This window comes from Bufo gargarizans, unplaced genomic scaffold, assembly GCF_014858855.1.
Source record: "Bufo gargarizans isolate SCDJY-AF-19 unplaced genomic scaffold, ASM1485885v1 fragScaff_scaffold_39_pilon, whole genome shotgun sequence".
Lineage (NCBI taxonomy): Eukaryota > Metazoa > Chordata > Amphibia > Anura > Bufonidae > Bufo > Bufo gargarizans.
In genome coordinates this window covers 406,665-427,279 of record NW_025334109.1, presented here as the reverse complement: position 1 = coordinate 427,279, position 20,615 = coordinate 406,665, and the positions used below count along the sequence as shown (strand labels likewise).

The 20,615-nt window shown below is 42.8% G+C and overlaps 1 protein-coding gene across 1 annotated transcript in view; it reads left to right on the top strand.

Annotated features, from left to right (window-relative positions):
• LOC122922503 overlaps positions 1 to 20,615 on the top strand; it is a gene marked incomplete at its 3' end in the record, with an annotated part of 439,559 nt that overhangs the window by 67,194 nt on the left and 351,750 nt on the right. The window contains exons 2-3 of the mRNA XM_044273117.1: positions 11,202 to 11,369; positions 12,281 to 12,378. Of these exons, the coding sequence (XP_044129052.1) occupies positions 11,202 to 11,369; positions 12,281 to 12,378 (266 nt within the window). The remainder of the gene's footprint in view (positions 1 to 11,201; positions 11,370 to 12,280; positions 12,379 to 20,615) is intronic.

Sequence of the window (20,615 nt, the reverse complement as noted above, 5' to 3'; positions counted from 1 at the left end):
ATACAGGTTGTAATTACAGTTGGTTTGTGATCATAACATCTTCTTCCTGACCTTACTGCCAAATTAATCAGAAATTATAAATTTTGAGTTGCTACAATTATCTTAATCCTTTTATAAAGATAACACAACCACCAGCCCACCGTTTCACTAAACCAGTTAACTGGGTTTAATCAGCACAGTAAAGCGGCCTAGTCAGGAGGCCATTATTCTTTAGAATTAGCAGCTCTATAATTTTACTTTAACCTCTAAGCATGTTTCATATCCTTTCCCCTACGGAGCCATTGCTACTTTGTGCCTATTCTACTCCTACAGAGGCCCTGCTATTTTGTGTACCCCTTCCTGCTGCCAACTTGCCCCCCCCCCCCCCAATCCTGCTCCCTTGCTCCTATTATGTTCCTCCCTCACTTAGTCCTTACCACTTTCTTTCACTCACAGACTGGGCCCCTTTTTTCCATACAGGCCTGATTCTTGGTAGGTCCCCCCCTCATAGAGCTGTATCTGGTATATTAGCACCTGGGATACCAACTGTCATTGCATAGCGACATAACATTTGTGTGGGAAGTGCTGTATCTGTTACATGGCAGATATCAACAGCCTCTACAGACCATACTGACTACAGGGTGGGCCATTTATATGGATACACCTTAATAAAATGGGAATGGTTGGTGATATTAACTTCCTGTTTGTGTCACATTAGTATATGTGAGGGGGGAAACTTTTCAAGATGGGTGGTGACCATGGCGGCCATTTTGAAGTCGGCCATTTTGAATCCAACTTTTGTTTTTTTCAATAGGAAGAGGGTTATGTGACACATCAAACTTATTGGGAATTTCACAAGAAAAACAATGGAGTGCTTGGTTTTAACGTAACTTTATTCTTTCATTAGTTATTTACAAGTTTCTGACCACTTATAAAATGTGTTCAATGTGCTGCCCATTGTGTTGGATTTTCAATGTAACCCTTATCTCCTACTCTTCACACACTGATAGCAACACCGCAGGAGACATGCTAGCACAGGCTTCCAGTATCAGTAGTTTCAGGTGCTGCACATCTCGTATCTTCACAGCATATGCAGGTACAGCACCTGAAACTACAGATACTGGAAGCCTGTGCTAGCATTTCTCCTGCGGTGTTGCTATCAGTATGTGAAGAGTGGGAGAAGAGGGTTGCATTGACAATTCAACACAATGGGCAGCATATTGAACACATTTTATAAGTGGTCAGAAACTTGTAAATAACTCATGAAAGAATTAAGTTACGTTAAAAACAAGCACACCATTGTTTTTCTTGTGAAATTCCCAATAAGTTGACGTGTCACATGACCCTCTTCCTATTGAAAAAACAAAAGTTGGATTCAAAATGGCCGACTTCAAAATGGCCGCCATGGTCACCACCCATCTTGAAAAGTTTCCCCCCTCACATATACTAATGTGCCACAAACAGGAAGTTAATATCACCAACCATTCCCATTTTATTAAGGTGTATCCATATAAATGGCTCACCCTGTATAATGGAGCACTTTGGGTTTATAACACCTTATGCAACAAAATTCCACAGCTTGCTGCTCTATTTTGGCCACGCTTTATAAGAAAGGCTCCTAGCAGAGTTTCCAATGAAGATGTGAATAGAGGCTAAAATCTTGATTTTTTTTATTTTTTTTATGTGTTCCAACTTCCTAATTATGCTCTTGGCTTTTCATAAATGAATGCCCACAAACCTCAATGAACTGAAGCAATGTTGTAAAGGAGAGTAGGCCACAATTACTCAAGAACAATGTGAGAGACTCATGAAGTTATAAAGAAAATGATTACAAGTTGCTAAAGGCCGTTCTACAAGCTGTTTATTCATGGGGTGGACTTTGTTTTCACACATGGCTTTACCATTTTAGCTTCATTGTTGTTAAATAAATAATGCCACAGTTTAATCTGTCATGTGTTGTTTTTCTTCTGAGCTTGTATTTACCTAACTTTAAGACATTCTAAGGGCCAGATTTTTTATAATGTCTTGATAAGTAAAACCATAGAATTAAAAAAGGATGCACTGTGTTTTTCTCAAGACTGTACTTATAAAAAAAATAAGTTTTCCCCGATCAATCTGCATTCAATTCCCCCCATAAGATATTAAAAACAAGCCATGAGGAGAAAACAACTGCCTGTAGAGATCAGAGACAGGACTGTGTAAAATGCAAAGATCTGGAGAAAGTACCCAAGAGCACAGTAGTCTCCATAATTCTTAAATGGGGGAAGTTTGGAACAACCAGGACTCTTTTAAACTAAGTAATCAGAGGAGAAAGGTATTGGTAAGAGATGTGACCAAGGACCCAATGGTCCCTCTGGCTGAGCTACAAAGATCCTGAGTGCCGATGGGAGAAACTTCCAGAAGGTCAACCAACACTGCAGAACTCCACCAATCTGGGCTTTATGGCAGAGTGGCAAAAAAGAAGCCTACCCTCAGTAAAAGGCATACAGATGTAGCAGGGGTAACACACACACTCTTAACTCAAATTTCTTAACTCCTCACATTATCTTGAAACGAAAGCAATTGAAAAGCAATTGCTTAACACATTTAGTTGCATTTACTTTAGATAACATGTCTCATAAAGCATGTGTGTTAACCCTGCTAAATCCGTATGAAGGCCCATCTGGATATTGCAAAAAAGGCACCTAAAGGACTCTCAGGCTGTGAGAAACAAGATTCTTTGGTCTTATGAAACCAAGATTAATCTTTTTTGTGCTGATCGATGTGTGCAATGTCTTCATGGTGTGCATGCTGCACTGGCCTCCATGTGGTGGTACATTTTTGTTTTTCATTAAATGCCCCAAGTTAAAAGTGCATCTCAAGTGATGTATGTGGGAGATCCAGGGTATGCACAGATGCCATTAACACTGTGAAGTGCTGAAAAATGGCACCCAGACCAGCAAGACGGCAGAGCCAGGTGGTAAACGTATGTGTGACAGGTGCCTCAAACTAATACCAAATGCCAGAAAATTGGTATAGGGAGATTGTAAATAAAGCATATTGCCTTGTACTATGAAAGGGAAAAAGAAAAAGAATAGGAAGGGGACCTAAATGATTATTAATAGGCCCCAGTAAAATGGAATAAACTAATCAGGCAATATTGATTAGATGTATAGAGCAGATCGGTTATAGCAGGTAATGAAAATACGTACGTGATCATCCACACCAGGAATGCATTTACAAATGGATACAGCTACAGCATGGCCTCAGAGAAAACAGATGAAGGATGCAAAGTACTACACTGTATGAGTGCGTATAATACTGTTCAAGAGGAAACAGGGGGATACTATGGATTTGCACTGTATTAGTGTGTATAATACTGTACAAAAAGGAAAAGAGGATATAGCAGTACACTGTAAGTGCATGTAATACTGTACGAAAGGGAACAGGGGACATTCTACTGTATGTACTGTAATCGCTATTATTGCGATTTCCTACTTCTTTGTGTGGCGCCAAAGCAATTAGGCTGACCAATACAGGCTGGTATCATGGAAAATATGCCCTCCTTTATTCAAGTAACATACACTTATATAGGCAATGTGAGGTAGACAAAAAGGGTGGTCCTAAATGAAAGTTTATTGGCTCTTTGCCAAAATGGGGCGTAGTTTGCCAACTTTATCACTGAGTTTCATTGGCACATTTGAAAATAGCAACCTAACTCCCCCTTCCCCCTCCCACTGTGGACTAAAACAAAGTAATGCTCAGAGGCTCTAAACCTGTTTTGCTGCCATCTAGGGGACAGAAAAGAGTAATACAGTATATTTTTATAGAGAAATAAGACCTATCTTTCACAGTACTACACCATAGAAGTGTGTGTATACAGTGTATGTACTGTATATATATATATGTGTTTTCATACTAGTCATTTTCCACCGGCTGCTGTCACAGTCTCCTTCTCCATCCTAAGCAAAATAGCAATGTCAGGAGAGTGACGGTTGCTAATAACGGGGTTACATTGCCGAATTTATGGGCAGATAAGCTGATGAGCGATGGCTCGTCCAAATACAGTGTAGAGGATTGCTGCATGTACACCTTTGTGGGCAATTTTTTTAATGATTGAATTTCACCCATTTCGGGCAAAAAATATTTTTTTCTATTGGTATTTATTAAAAATATTCAGCTGTTCTGTTACAAAGGGTTAATTGCTTGTCTAGCTGTGTGAATAGTACTTTTTACTTTCATTTTGTGCTGGTCATCTAATAAACCTTAACTCTAAATTACTAAGAGGTCATAAATAGAGTTGAGCACACACCTGGATGTTTGGGTTCGACAGGTTCGGCCAAACTTCAGAAAAAAGTTCGAGTTCGGGACCCGAACTTGACCCCGAACCCCATCGAAGTCAATGGGGACCCGAACTTTTGAGCACTAAAATGGCAGTAAAAATGTAAAAATGTCATGGAAAGGGCTAGAGGGCTGCACATGGCAGCAACATGTGGTTAAGAGCATGGCAAGTGCCCTGTGGATAGGGAAATGACTTAAAATAACATAAAATATGTAAAAATAACAAAAAATAAATAAGTTATTGAGGCGCAAATGTGGGACAATACATAAGCGCAAATGTGGGCCAAAACAGTAAAGCGGAAATGTGGGACACATTATTGAAGCGCAAATGTGGGCCAAAAGAGTAAAGCTGAAATGTGGGACACATTATTGAAGCGCAAATATGGGCCAAAAGAATAAAGCGGAAATGTGGGACCCATTATTGAAGCACAATTGTGGGCCAAAACAGTAAAGCGGAAATGTGGGACCCATTATTGAAGTGCAAATGTGGGCCAAAAGAGTAAAGCGGAAATGTGGGACACATTATTGAAGCGCAAATGTGGTACAACTTGTTAAAGTTTAAGCATTGAATGAAAGGAGGTGGCGCGCATCAATTAAAGAAGAATTTCTGACTTTTTATTCCCTGTCACCTATGCAGAGCAGGGGTTTATTCACGTCTAAAATGGTAAAATGTCAACCCAAGAATGTAACAGAAAAATTATAGAAATGTATTAACCTTTCTACTTGGTAGAGCAGGGGTCTATGACAGAAAAAAATATTGTTTATTGTCACCCGAAAATGTAAAAGAAAAATTATTGAAATTTATTAAGCTGTCAACTAGGTAGAGGAGGGGTATATTAAACCCAAAAATTTGTGAATTTTATCCGAAAATGTAACAGACAAATCTTTTTTTTTTTTTTTTTTACCTGTCTACTCGGTATAGCAGTGGTACATCACACCCAAAAATTAGTGAATTTCACCAGAAAATGTAACTGACAATTTTTTTTTTTTTTTTACCTGTCTACTAGGTATAGCAGTGGTACTTCGCACCCAAAAATTGGTGAATTTCACCAGAAAATATAACTAACAATTATTTTTTTTAACCTGTCTACTAGGTATAGTAGTGGTACTTCACACCCAAAAATTGTTGAATTTAACCCGAAAATGTAACTGACAATTTTTATTTTTTTTACCTGTCTACTAAGTATAGCAGTGATACATCACACCCAAACATTGTTGAATTTCAACCGAAAATGTAACTGACAATTTTATTTTTATTTTTTACCGGTCTAATTAGGTATAGAAATGGTACATCACACCCAAAAAATTTATAATTTCACCAGAAAATGTAACTGACAAAGTAGTGAAATGACATAAAATTAAATCCGTACAAATAAAAAATAATACATTTGATTTATGAGGTGGAGTTCCATATGGAGTAGGAGTTTGAGGAGGCGGTGGACGTAGAGGTGTAGGTGGAAGCGGCGGTGGAGGAGGACAAGGTAGCCAACACTGGTTTTTGGTTTTAATTATAATTTTTTTTAATTAGGGTACACTCCAAAAGAGTGTGAAATATCCAAAATACAAGAATGAGCAATTGCGCTGTAGTATACAATGGCTGGTTAAGGCAGGTATACATGTCTATTCTGCACAAGGTACGGACAAGTCCTGTGGGATCCATGCCTGGTTCATTTTAATGAACGTGAGCTTGTCCACATTGGCTGTGGACAGGCGGCTGCGCTTGTCTGTGATGACGCCCCCTGCCGTACTAAACACACATTCAGATAATACACTGGCTGCAGGGCAGGCCAGCACCTCCAAGGCGTAAAGGGCAAGCTCAGGCCATTTAGAGACCCAGAAGTTGAAGTGGTGTCCCGTCATTCAGTACGTGTAAGCATGGGCGTCCGCAGAAATTTTTCCAGGGGGGGCATATTTTATTGACATCCATGCTCTGCTTGTTTCTGAGAATGTAATGAAGGGGAGGGGCATATTCATTATCAAAAAGTATAGTAATGCATGAGCTGTGCAGTGGCGATCAAGAGCCTGGTCTCGGGAGGGGCACTTCCAGATTATTTTCTGTCCGCCGCCACAAAACAATGCTGCTTATAGAACAGACTACACAGTGTACTCGTGCGTGCTGCAGATGAAAATCCACTTTCGCCTGCTGCTGCTCGCACAGTCTGGCCAGCATGTGCAAGGTGGAGTTCCACCTTGTGGGCACGTCGCATATGAGGCGGTGAGCGGGAAGGCCGGAGTTACGCTGCAGCGCTGACAGGCGAGCAGCAGCAGGGTGAGAACGCCGAAAGCACGCACAGATGGCCCGCACTTTATGCAGCAGCTCTGACATATCGGGGTCATTTTTAGGAAATCTCTGCACCACCAAATTCAACACATGTGCCAGGCGAGGGATGTGCGTCAAACCGGCTAGTCCCAGAGCTGCTACAAGATTTCGCCCATTATTGCACACCACCAGGCCGGGCTTGAGGCTCGCTCACTGGCATCAACCACTCATCGTTCTGTTGTTCAAGGCCCGTCCACAGCTCCTTTAAATCTGCCTACCCCTGGCTGTGCTGATGTTGGTTGTGAAGGTGTAATGCTGACCGGATGAGAAGCCGGTAGAGGATGAGGAAGCGGAGTAGGAGGAGGAAGCAACAGGAGGCAAACTGAAGTGCCCTGCAATCCTCGGTGGTGGAAGGACATGCGCCAAACTGCTATCCGCCTCAGGCCTAGCCGCCACTGAATTTACCCAGTGTGCTGTTATGGAGATATAGTGTCCCTGACCGTGCTTACTGGTCCCTGGTCCACGTATTCGTAGTCAGGTGCACCTTACCACAGATGGCGTTGCGCAGTGCACACCTGATTTTGTCCCCTACTTAGTTGTGCAGGGAAGGGATGGCTCGCCTGGAAAAGTAGTGGCGGCTGGGCACAACGTACTTTGGGACAGCCACCGCCATAAGGCCTTTAAAACTATCCGTCTCCCCCAGACGGAATGACAGCGTTTCAAAGGCCAGTAATTTAGAAATGCTGGCATTCAGGGCTAGGGATCGCGGATGGGTAGGGAGGTACTTCCTCTTCCTCTCAAGTGTTTGGGAGATGGCGAGCTGAATGCTTCCGTGAGACATTGTGGAGATGCTTGGTGACCCAGGTGGTGGTGTTGCTGGAAGATACTCTGTTTATGGGGTGGCAGGTGGCACTGTCACTCCAGAGGTGGATGAAGAGGCCGAGATTGCAGTAGAAGAAGAAGCCAGAGGAGCCAGAGACCTTTCTTGGTTTTTGAGGTGTCTACTCCACCACAGCTCGTGCATAGCACTTAAATGCCTGGTCATGCAGGTTGTGCTCAGGTTGAAAACATTTATGCCTCGCTTCAGGCTCTGATTGCACAGCATGCAAACCATTTGTGTCTTGTCGTCAGCACATTGTCTGAAGAACTGCCACGGCAGGGAACTCCTTGGAGCTGGCTTTGGTGTGCTCGGTCCCTTGCTGCGGTGGGCAGGAGTACTGTCTAGAGGATGGCCGCTCTGCTTTTGCACCCTGCTCCCTCTTCTGCTGGGCTGGTGGCTCTGTGCGACCACTACCTCTTCCTCAGAACTACATAGGTCACTCGCATGACCTTGATTCCATGTGGGGTCAAGGACCTCATCGTCCTCCACATCATCTTCCACCCAGTCATCACCCCTGCCCACCTTGTCGGTCTGCACACTTTCGAAAGCCCCAGCAGTTGGCACCTGAGTTTCGTCATCATCCGAGATGTGCTGCGATGGTCCTCCCATGTACTCATCTTAAAAGATAAGTGGTTGGGCATCGGTGCACTCAATCTCTTCCACTTATGGGGCAGGGCTAGGTGGATGGCCCTGGGAATCCCTGCTAACAGAGTCATCAAAAAGCAGAAGAGACTGCTGCTTGACTTGGGACTCAGACTGCTTGGCTGATTTGCAAGGGGGTGAGGTGAAAGACTGATGGACATGGGCTGCAGGTGCCAACTCTGTTCTTTCAGCAAGAGACTGGGTAGGAGACAATATGAAGGAACTGGAGGCACTACTACTATCTACAATCTACTATTGCCTGTACTTGTTTAGGCCTCATCATTCATAGAGCCGCATTAGGCCCGACCAAATACCGCTGCAGGTTCTGTCGCCTACTCGCACCTGAGGAAGGGGTTTCACTTGTGCGTGTAGCTGGCACAGATCCACAACGTCCTCTCCCTGCAACAGGAGCTCCACCAGCAGCACTACTACCTGGGCCACGTCCCTTATTTGACACACTCCTCATATTTCTCAAATTTAGGATCTTGCCCTAAATGGGTGTTTAATTAATAGCAGAATAGAAAGGCAGTATGTAAAGGGTGTAGCTCACACGCCCTGATCCAGACTAGGGCTTAATTAAATTTGTTTGCCCATAATGGCTGTATTTCAAATACCTGAATAGAACCCCTGTACATAAAGGGTGTATCTCACACGCCCTGATCCAGACTAGGCCTCAATTAAATTTGTTTGCCCAAAATGGCTGTATTTCAAATAACTGAATATAACCCCTGTATTTAAAGGGTGTATCTCACAATGACATCTGCAGAAAAGGTTGCCAAATAAGCTTTTTTTGCCAAACGGGTGTTTTTTTTTATTTTTAAACTGAATATGACAGCAGTATATAACCCTGGAATTTCAAACGTCTTGATGCTGCAAGGGCGGAAATAAAGTGTATTTTGCCCAAAAAAGGGTGTTTTATGAATAGAAGAATATGACCCCTGTATATAAATGGTGTATCTCACACGCCCTGGCCCACACTAGGCCGCAATTAAAGATTTGTACCCAAAATGGCTGTACTTCAAAAAACTGAAAAGAACCCCTGTATATAAAGAGTGTATCTCACAATAACATCTGCAGCAAAGGCTGCCAAATAAACTTTTTTTGCCCAAACGTGTGTTTGTTTAATAACTGAATATGACAGCAGTATATAACCCTGAAATTTCACACGTGCTAATGCTGCAAGGGCTGTAAATGGTGTATTTTTAAAAACACAGAAAATTATGGATGTATTTCTAGCTTAAATTGCAAACTGACTAATCCAGATGTTGTATATTGCCAAAAAAGTGAGTTTTTTTTACTAACAGAATATAAAAGCTGTATCTGACGGTTGAATTTCACATGTCCAGATGCAGCTAGGGATGTAAAATAGTGTATTTTGGCAAAAAAGTGTGTTTTGAAAAACCCAGAAAATTATGGCTGTATTTCTAGATTCAATTGCACACTGACTAATCCTGCAAATGCGCCAGATGTTATATATTGCCAAAAAAGGGTGATTTTTTTACAACCAGATTATTAGTTTTCCAAGATTGAAATGCAATGTCACAAAAGCTCAGATGCAGTGCTGGTGCACTGAGCTTGCATAAAATGGCCGCCACCGCTGCCCACCTAACTAACAGACGAATAAAAGTTGTTGTTTTTTTCGGTCACTGGGCTCAGGGCAGGGTAAAAAGATTGTGCCCTGCACCCACACAACTAAATGTATGTCGATCGCTGAGTTAGATTCACGTTCTGAACCAAAGATTCTCTCCTATTCTCTCCCTGAAATCACCAGCCACATCCTCTCCCTACACTAGTAACAGCAGAGTGATGTGCGGCACTACGTGACTCCAGCTTATATAGAGCCTGGGTCTCATGCTGCACTGGCCAATCACAGCCATGCCATTAGAAGGCATGGCTGTGATGGCTTCTAAGGGCACAGAGTTAAACGCTTGTTGATTGGCTGCTCTGCTGCCTTTCAAAAAGCACCGAGAAATCTCCGAACACCAAACCCAAACCCAAACTTTTACTGTAATGTTCGGGTTCGGGGTCCAAAAATCCTAAAGTTCGGTACGAACCTGAACTTTACAGTTCGGGTTCGCTCAACCCTATTTATGAGGTCAGAGATCAGAGATATGGAGCCATCAGCTGAGGTGTCTGAGGGAATAGAGTGAAAATTCTGTTCCTGCTACTAGAGAAACTAAAAGCTGCACAGAGATAAGGGTTTTAAATTTTTAATAAATACCAATTTAAAAATGGTTTTAAGCTCATAATGAGTATAATGTGATCATCAAAAAACTGCCCCCAATGGTGTACATAGCCTTTAAGAGTTTAGCAGCCTTCAGGAGTTTGTTTGAGAAACAAGCTTATGTGTGACCAAAATGATCTGTTTAATCAAGATAATTACGCACTTGCAAACTAAGGGCCCCTTTACATGGCCCAATGTAGCAAGTGACTGTCGGGAAGGAAGCGTTCCTTCCTGACAATTGCTTTCTCGTCAGTAAAGGAGACTGCTCCATTTAAATAAAGCAATCCCCTCCCCAGTATGGGGAGGAGTGATCTCTAATACCATTGCTCATCCCCATACAGAATTAGACGGCATGATCTACTGCTGACACAACGATTTTGGTGACTGCACAAACAAGGTATTACCAGATGATTGAGGTTTTTGATAGTTCATCTCGTTATTGGCGTCACCTTTACACTGGCAGATTATTGCATCCGTATGAACACTTGCTAGCGATAATCTGCCTGAACAAGGGCCCTTAAATCTATTTGTTCAATTATCGCTGAGGATGATCGGCTGGCAGCAGAGATGCAGGGGGGGGGGGGGGGGAGATGCTCCTGTTATTGATTCCGTTATCACCGGAGAGGTCCCAAGGATGCCATCTGCATCGGGGAGCTGTCTATGAGAGAGCACGCAGAAGCGCACATCACAAAAAACAAGCTGACTGTATTTACATTGCTGTAGCATGAAGTGCGTTATCTGCTGCAGCGACTTCAATGTGTAGATTGCCAATGCTTTGAACTGAACCCATTGAACGTTTTAGAATGAACAAACCTCTTTCTAAAATATTATTAATGTAAATTACTAAAGTAAAAATATATACCTAGTTCCAATAACATGCTTGCTTTCTTTTTTAGAACCTGACTTTGAAATTCACAAACTGGAAATATGTTACAAGACACTTTTGAAAATCCAGTCAGATTTGGATAAAACGGATGAAGTATCCTTTATTACGGATAGCATTAAAAAAATGTTGGATGAATTCAAAGAAAAATACACAAGGATTGGTATACTCTCACAAAACGGTATGCCATTGGCAAGTTATCTGTTTCAGTCACAAACCAATGCACGTTGTAAACGGTAATCTGCCATGAGTTTTAAGGTAAAATTAGTACAGTAGGTGGTAAGCAATGAAGTGGGGATAGCGGGGGGAGGGGGGGGGGGGGCTCAATATAGGTCCATGATTTTTACTTTATAGTAATTAGGGTCAGAACCCCCCATATGGTGGCAGTTTCCTTTTCAGAAGCTGAGTGGGCAAATGTATCATCTAGAAACCCATAGTCATTTAGAAGTTCATCTTCTAGCAGATACTGAGGATTCCAGCAGGTATGGAGGCCAAGGTGGCAGACCGTATTATAGGGATATCTAATACTACTTAATACCAAACCTTTTAATGCTATATACTGTATGTATCAACAGGCAATCTGTGAGTAGGGGGTAAACTTGCTTGTTCACATGCATGTATGACAAGTTTTTCTAGTGAAAACTCAGACCATGGTCGCCTAAGTTTTAATATTTTTATGATAATCAGTAGCATGGCTAACTGGTGAGTTTGGGTCACTGGGCCACTGTTCCAGTCTTTTGATCCACCAGGTATTCTCCCATGGCCAGGGTGCAGTCAAGACTTCCAGCATTGCCACCTGGTCAAGGCAACCTGGCCTAGAGAGATAAAACTAATGGAAGTACCGGTATGCCTCAATCCTATGAACAGCTGTACACGGGTTAACCTAGTGCCGTGTGGTTGAAGAATAACTATAGAGTCACCCCAACCATACAACTATCCCTTTACTCTGAGTCACTGTGAGAAAAAAAGCACAATACAAATGTGTATCATTTGACATTTTGTCATATATTAATTTGCGTCAGAGAGAAGCTTCAGACTTCATTCTAATAAAGTTTCATTTTTTTCCTACTTTATGTTGTGTTTTATTCTCAGGAAAAGGGAAGAGTTTTTTGCTCAATTTGTTGTTCCTTTTGACAATTGACAATGAAGAGGAATACCAGAAAAACAACAAGAAATTAAAACTACCAAAGGTAGTATACATTCCTATAACATATCAGCCTTTAGTCTAACAACAGAACTGTCTTTCTTCATCCTTCTTTATCTTGTGTACTACCGGTATATATTTTTATGAATATTGATATTTATTAAAGTTAGAAAAACATCAGTTTTCTCTAGTATATAATTTTATATATATATATATATATATATATATATATATATATATATATATATAAAACAGAGGAAAGGGAAGAAATGCATTTAAAAAAAAAAACAGGTTTAAAGCTTCATTTTTAACTACACTATACTACCACTGCTCCGCTCCTTTTTATGGCCAGACCCTCTCTGGCTACTTTGCCACTGCCTGGCCCAGACAACCAAAGTAACAGAGGGAGGGTCTGGCCACCAAAAGGTGTAGAACTTGAGTGCAACAAGAGCAGTGGTGATGCGCTCAGTGCACCAAAGGAAAAACTATCAAAATTCTGGAACAGAGCCTCAGACGAACAAATAGAAGTATGCCTCCATCCTATGAACAGCTTCACACAGGTTGTCCTGGCGAAGGGTTGTCCAGAACATAGTGAATTTCCCATAGACTGCAATGATTTTCAAATTGCAGTCTATGGGAGATTCACTATGTTCCTCTCATAGGCAGGGCTCCATAGGAACTTTGCTATCACAGGCTTCAGAGACTATAGAAGGTCTCAAGCTGCTATAGCAACTGTACAGCTCCCCCAATCTCCACACAGGGGCGTCATTAAGTTCCCTAGAGTACAGCACTCCTGGTAAAAGACATCTCAGATGCTGTGTTCACAGATGCTGAGGGGTTAAATGTCATTCATCGTTGATATCGCTGATCATGGACTCTGCCTCCAGGTGTCTGCTGCATAAAACAGCAGGCATCTAGCAGCTACATGTTCAGCAGAAGTCATGAAGGGATTAATGGGGACAGTATTGGAAAAAAACAGAGGCTTGTTCTAAAGAAGCAGCCAAAAATTATACCATCATGGAGCCATGTTAATTTTGAAAGAAACACTGGCTTCTTGTGAACAATTTCCCAAAAAGTTTTGGGAGCAGTGGCAGTACCGTGTGGATGTGGAAACTAAATGTAAAAGCAGGTAATTTGCAGCTGTGTAGGGGAAATAGTAACAGCAGCATCTGCAGTACAGAATTGAGTGAGGCTGTGTAGGGGCGATTGTAGTGGCAGCAGCAGAAACCAGAGTCAGCAATGACACCTCTATTCATTGGTTTTAAATGGAGGTATGTGAAAATTCTCACTGATCCATGTTTTATTAATTTTGACAAATGTGATGTTTTGTACACTTGTAAAGGACAAGTTTGTCCATTTTGATGTGATGACACCACCTGCCATGCTAAATACCCTTTCTGAGATGACACTGGTGGCTGGTCATGACAGTACAGATATAGCAAGCTGGGCCAGTTCTGGCCGCTGTTCCAATCTCAATCTGCCTACCCAGAAGTCCATGGGGTCAGAGAAGAGGGTATGTGCTGTAGAAAGGCCACAATCCGGTAGGACTTACCCTGGTTGTTCAGATAGTGCATATCATGTCGTCATCATCATCATCATCATCAGCCTCATCCTCCTGCACCACCAAAACCTCTTCCTAGTACTGTTGTAGCTCATCCTACTCTTTGGATCCTTTTCCGTGGAGGTCCCTAACAGATAAAGCATGGTCAGGAAGATGTGAAAGCTTTTTTTCTTCCACCATTCCATTAATGCCATATCCCTGCTGACAAATCTAGTGGCCTCTTCAAAGGGTTTGAGAATGTAAAGGTGCAGGACACATGCAGAAGAATTTGGACAGATTCTGGCTTAAAAACATACCTGAGTTTTTAAAAGTTTGCATAAGGGCTCTGTTTCTTTGTACAATCATAACTGTGAAGGAATATGTCTTTTTTGGGCCTACCTTATGTATTTTCCAGCCTAATTATTACCCTCTTCAGCTCCATAGCTAGATGCACTTCTGTCAGAAGTAGGGGGTGTCTCCCTTCTGTGGAATCTGTCAGCACTGTACTGTGTGACTTCCTTACCCTTACTTCACACTATGTTTGTTTTCAGCTTCAGAGCCCAACGAAGACATAAGGCGTAGTGTTGATTGCGAATATGCTAATCGCAAATTTTTATCGCGAATACTGGCACTTTAAGAATTAGAGAATATCTAGAATATAGTTCTATATCTTCATAATCGTGAATATTCTAGATTTTTTTTCATCAGTACTCATGATCCCTCACTGCTTCTTGCTTGTGGGCCAATGAGAAGGCTACAATATCTTTGACTTTAGGAGTAGTGTTGATTGCGAATTTTCGTATTGCAAATTTTTTATTGAGAATTTTCCGATTGCCGATTTTTGCAATAAAGAAAATAATGACTGGAGATCACAAATTCTCGAAAAGAGGCCCAAATATTTGTGAAATATCTCAAATTTGATTATTGCCCCTGTCGCTCATCACTGATAAGGAGGGGGAGATCACACTTACAGAAAGGCAGAATGCTCCTGTGATCTTCAGATGCAATGTAGAAGCAGTTATTTTATCAGGCTCTGGATCTCAGCTAGCCCCCACTTCATCTCTGTGTCTTCTGTGTCTCTGTTATTTGGGATGGATCATGCCTGACAAAAGGCAATGGACTGCAAATAAAGGTGGAAGTGAGACCTCTAGTTTTTTCTTAGCTGGATGCAGGCATATTTTTAAATGACAAGATTTAGAAATTTGATAGTTAGACCATGCTCTATTTAAACTAGTGTTGAGCGAAGCGAGCTTTGGATCATAGATCCGAGGTTGCTTCAGTTTAAAATGGTTTTAAAGTTTAAAAAACCAAAGGATGAAGTTATTCACCAAAGTCTTGCAAGACTTCGGGAATAAATCACTTCGCCTCGCCGTAGCCAATCCATTTTAATGCTGTACGGAGACCCGTCTCCATAAAGCATTTAAACGAAGTTTAGAGTGAAGCGACTTCGGATCTAGGATCTCAAGCTTCATTCAATCAACACTACATATAACTAAAATAGAACAGCAGATGGCAGCATACACCAATCTGGGATTAACCCTGTCTTCAGTGTGCACCTGTGTGGGAGAAGTTTCCCTCTTTCTTAGGCCGAATGCACACGGCCATGTTCCGCGGCCGTGAGTGGTCCGTGGCATACCGGGCCTGGATTCCTGCTGACAGCATGAGCGCACGGCGTCATTGGTTGCTATGACGCCGTGCGCTTCATGCCGCCGCTGCACTACACTAATACACTTGTATGATCTATACGATTGTTTTACTGTAGTGCAGCGGCGGCATGAAGCGTACAGCGTCATAGCAACCAATGACGCCGTGCGCTCATGCTGTCAACAGGAATCAAGGCCGGCATACCACGGACCGCTCATGGCCGCGGAACACGTCCGTGTGCATTCGGCCTTACATGTAGTCTCCCAGCATATCAAACAATCTGAGATTCCCCTGGGGAAAGGCTCCGCTCCCAATCTGTTGCCTGTCCACACATGGTCCTCTCCAGATCCCCTTGGTGATCTGAGCTATATTTTGCATACAGTATGTCACCTGACAGTTTCTGACATTGCCAGTAAACAAACTTGTGTGACTCCTGGTAAAGCATCCACCTGTGCTGTGACTTGGTATGTTGATCGCAGAGACAGAGCTCCTTGCACATGCTCTTTCTGTAACATCCGAGCTTTGACTGCCAAACATCTCTCCTCTGGGTCTTGGCTTCCTCCATATTGCTGCATACTGTAAATCTGTTACAGCTCCCTCTGCTAACTTGGAGGCAATCCTGTGGCATTACATCTTCTCCTCCTTGTTTAAGAGTTGTCGTATTGACAACTTGAATGCTCAAGACAAAGTCATCATATCTGGCTGGAATTCTTCCAAAGTTAGTGTGTTGAAACTGACACAAGGGCGTGGAATCCTCTGCCTCCACTGTCCCATCTTCATTTCTGGCTATAGTATTCAAAGTAGCACATGCTGTGGTTTTCTAGTGCATGATGTAATCATTGATTGCTTTACACTGCTCGTACAGATGCACCATCATATGTAAGGTGGAACTCTAGCGAGTTGGAATGTTGCAGACCAAGCAGTGCTAAGGCAGACGATTCAGTCATTGCAAGTCCAGGAAGGCATTCTTAATCACATAAGAACCACTGAAATGTGTCTCTGATGAGCATGTTTCTTCACCTCCCCAACTAAAGAAACCAGCCAGCAGCAGCAGGACATGGAGAAGAACCTGAACCAGCAGGTGGTGGCATACTTGGTGTGCACCCTGTCACACCAGATTCGAGATCCCCTGGAGTACTGAGCAGCTAAGCTTGAAGTGTGACCTCAACTGGCTGAGTTTTCCCTGGACAAGCTTTTCTGTCCAGCCAGTAGTGTCATAGTTACCCCAAAGAGAACTCCTTTATGAAGATTAATCAGACATGGATCAGCCAGAATTTCCACACACCAGTTCCTGATGCAACAGACTAGATAATTCTGGCAGTAATGTTCTGACTGCAGTGTACTGCCACACCATAACATCGTGAAAAATCGCCTGTTAGGTCTGACCACGTGCTTCAGCCACTATTCTAATGCTGCCAGCCACCTGATGCCACACACCTGCTGTCTATGCTGCCATCTTCTACTGCCACCATATTTTGCTGTTATTGCCACTGCTGTTGTCCCTTATCTCCCCACTCTGTGACTGAACCACTATGTTGATGTCTCATTCTGTTGCCATCCTCCCCACTCTGTGACTGGGCCACTATGTTGACTCCTCATGCTGTTGCCACCCTCCCCACTTTGGCCTTGTTGACATTACAGTTTTTTACCCTTCTTCTGATCTATCAGAAGAATTGAAACATGAAAAACACAACAGATCCTGTCTTTGGAGCATCCATAAGGCCTCAATCACACAGTCAGTATTTTCATCAGGATTTGATCACGGTTTGGAAGGCAAAAGCAGGAGTGGGTCCAAAACACAGAAGACATGCAAACATTTCCATCAGGTGTCATCTCTGTTGTGGACCCACTCCTGTTTTTGCCTTACCAATATGGATAAATTACTGACTAAATACTAACCTTGTGAAGGCAGATGCTCAAAATACATAATTCTAGTTTTTTTGGGGGTTGTTATTCTGACAGATCAGAAGAAGGCAGATTAGAAGAAGGGAAACTTGAACAGTGACTCAAACACTAACTTACTGCTGACACCCTCCCCACTCTGTCATGGGGCCACTACTTGTATCATTGGCTAACAGAACAGGTTATCTAGCAATCTATGTAGAATCAGCAGACAATGTAAAATGAGACAGCTCCATCACTCTATAGTAGAATCTTGGGCCACTGCACAGTTAAGTACATTATAACTAGAGATGAGCGCATTTCCGCTTATGAAATTCTTTCACACTTTGGTGGTAAAAAGTTAATTGCATTATGGATTCCCTTACCACAGACCATAACGCAATTCTATTACGGAATGCATAACGGAATGCCTTTATAGGCATTCCGTTATTCATTCTGTCATAATAGAAGTCTATGGGCTGAAAAATGGACTTCAGTTATTTGGTCAGTTAATTCCAGCAGTCACTTTATGCTGAGCCAAAATCAGAAGGCAATCCTAATCTCAGATAAGGTATCATGAAAAGATCTGCACCTGTGTTTTTGACCCGTAACTGACTAAAAAAGTGAAGTGTTAATTGAGCCTAAGGCCTCTTTCATACTTGCGTTCCGGATTTGCGCCAGATTCGTCACGTGTGCATTGCGGCAAAGCAGCGCGAGTAGGCACGCAATTGCAGTCAGTTTTTACTGCGATTGCGTTCCGATGTTTAGTTTCTTCCACCTTCATTTAGCAGGACCTGCGCTGACATCACCGTGTTCATCACGTAGTGAGCGCGATTACGTAATCAAAGGTCCTTTTGCAGGTACTAAAAGAAGAAGCAAGAAGATGATGCCAGCTGCGCGATCAATTGGATAAGGTGAGTTAATATATATATTTTTTTTAACCCCTCAATCCACATTTTACTAAGCATTCTGTATTAAGAATGCTATCATTTTCCCTTATAACCATGTTATAAGGGAAAATAATACAGTGAATACACTTTAATGGGGTCCGGGGTTGCTTTCATATCTATCATCTTCTAGCAACCATGCGTGAAAATCGCACCGCATCCGCACTTGCTTGCGGATGCTTGCAATTTTCACGCAGACCCATTCATTTCTATGGTGCCTGTGTTGCGTGAAAAAAGCAGAATATAGAACATGCTGCGATTTTCACGCAACGCACAAGTGATGCGTGAGAATCACCAATCTTCTGCACAGCCCCATTGAAGTGAATAGGTCCGGATTTAGTGCGGGTGCAATGCGTTCACCTCACGCATTGCACCCACATGGAATTCTCGCCCATGTGAAAGGGGCCTAAGAGTGATGCCTGTCATCTGCCTGTCATACTGATGCACAGTAATTGTTTCACTACCAGAAAGGATTAGCTATGCATGTTTCTGCAATGCACAGTTATGTACACCAAGATACACTCTCCCAGCAGGCTGGAATTAAGCACATTTTGGGGAAAAATTCAGGAAAGCATGCAAATCATTTTTTGAAAACTTTGCTCTATTATAATAGATTGTGAATGGCCCCAACAGCAGATCACTCTCTCCACTCCTCCAATAGTAGATGTTGTTGTTTTTCCAAGATAGCAATACCACAATGAGGTGGAGAGAAATATAATTATTAATGGAGGTGGTCTCACTCACCCTTCTGATACTTAGGCGTTGTTGCAGTCTAATGGCAGCAATCTCGGCTCTCCGAGAAAGCGCTGCTGGGGTGAAGACATTGCACCTGCACACTAGATATTTGTAATTAGGGATGAGCGAACCCGAACTGTATAGTTCGGGTTCGTACCGAATTTTGGGGTGTACGTGACATGGACCCGAACCCGGACATTTTCGTAAAAGTCCGGGTTCGGGTTCGGTGTTCGTCGCTTTCTTGGCGCTTTTTGAAAGGCTGCAAAGCAGCCAATCAACAAGCGTCATACTACTTGCCCCAAGAGGCTGTCACAGCCATGCCTACTATTGGCATGGCTGTGATTGGCCAGAGCACCATGTGACCCAGCCTCTATTTAAGCTGGAGTCACATAGCGCCGCCCGTCACTCTGCTCTGATTAGCGTAGGGAGAGGTTGCAGCTGCGACAGTAGGGCGAGATTAGGCTGATTAACTCCTCCAAAAGACTCCATCCATTGATCGATCTGCAGCTGTGGATGATTGAACTGCTGCTATTGAATTGCTCACTGTTTTTAGGCTGCCCATACCGTTTGTCAGTCACTTTTTTCTGGGGTGATCGGCGGCCACTTTGTGTCTTGTGTTGCGCTAGCACAAGCTGCCACCAAGTGCATTTAACCTTCAATGGTGTGGTTGTTTTTTGGCTAAAGCCTACATCAGGGTGAAGCTGTCACACCAAGTGCATTTAACCAGCAATAGTCTGTTTATTTTTTGGCCATATACTACATCAGGGGCAAGCTGCGCCTGTCACCAAGTGCATTTAACCCTCAATGGTGTGGTTGTTTTTTGGCTAAATCCTACATCAGGGTGAAGCTGTCACACCAAGTGCATTTAACCAGCAATAGTCTGTTTATTTTTTGGCCATATACTACATCAGGGGCAAGCTGCGCCTGTCACCAAGTGCATTTAACCCTCAGTAGTGTGGTTGGTCAAGCTGTCATACCAAGTGCACTTAACCAGCAATAGTCTGTTTATTTTTTGGCCATATACTACATCAGGGGCAAGCTGCGCCTGTCACCAAGTGCATTTAACCCTCAGTAGTGTGGTTGGTCAAGCTGTCACACCAAGTGCATTTAACCATCAATAGTGTGGTTATTTTTTGGCCATATCCAAGTGTAATTCTGTCAGTAAACGTATACCTGTCACCCAGCGTCTAAATACTAGGCCTCAAGTTTATATCCAGCTAAATCTGTCGTTACTGCTGTACTGTTGTGGCTGGGCAAGTTATTTAGTGTCCATCAAAGCACATTTTTTGTTCTGGGTTGAAATACAATTCCCAATTTAGCAATTTCCTAATTTAGTGGTTTCTGCTGTATCAGGCCTACTTTAAATTTATCCCTAAGGCTACTTTCACACTAGCGTTCGTCGGTCCGCTCGTGAGCTCCATTTGAAGGGGCTCACGAGCGGACCCGAACGCTTCCGTCCAGCCCTGATGCAGTCTGAATGGATGCGGATCCGCTCAGACTGCATCAGTCTGGCGGCGTTCAGCCTCCGCTCCGCTC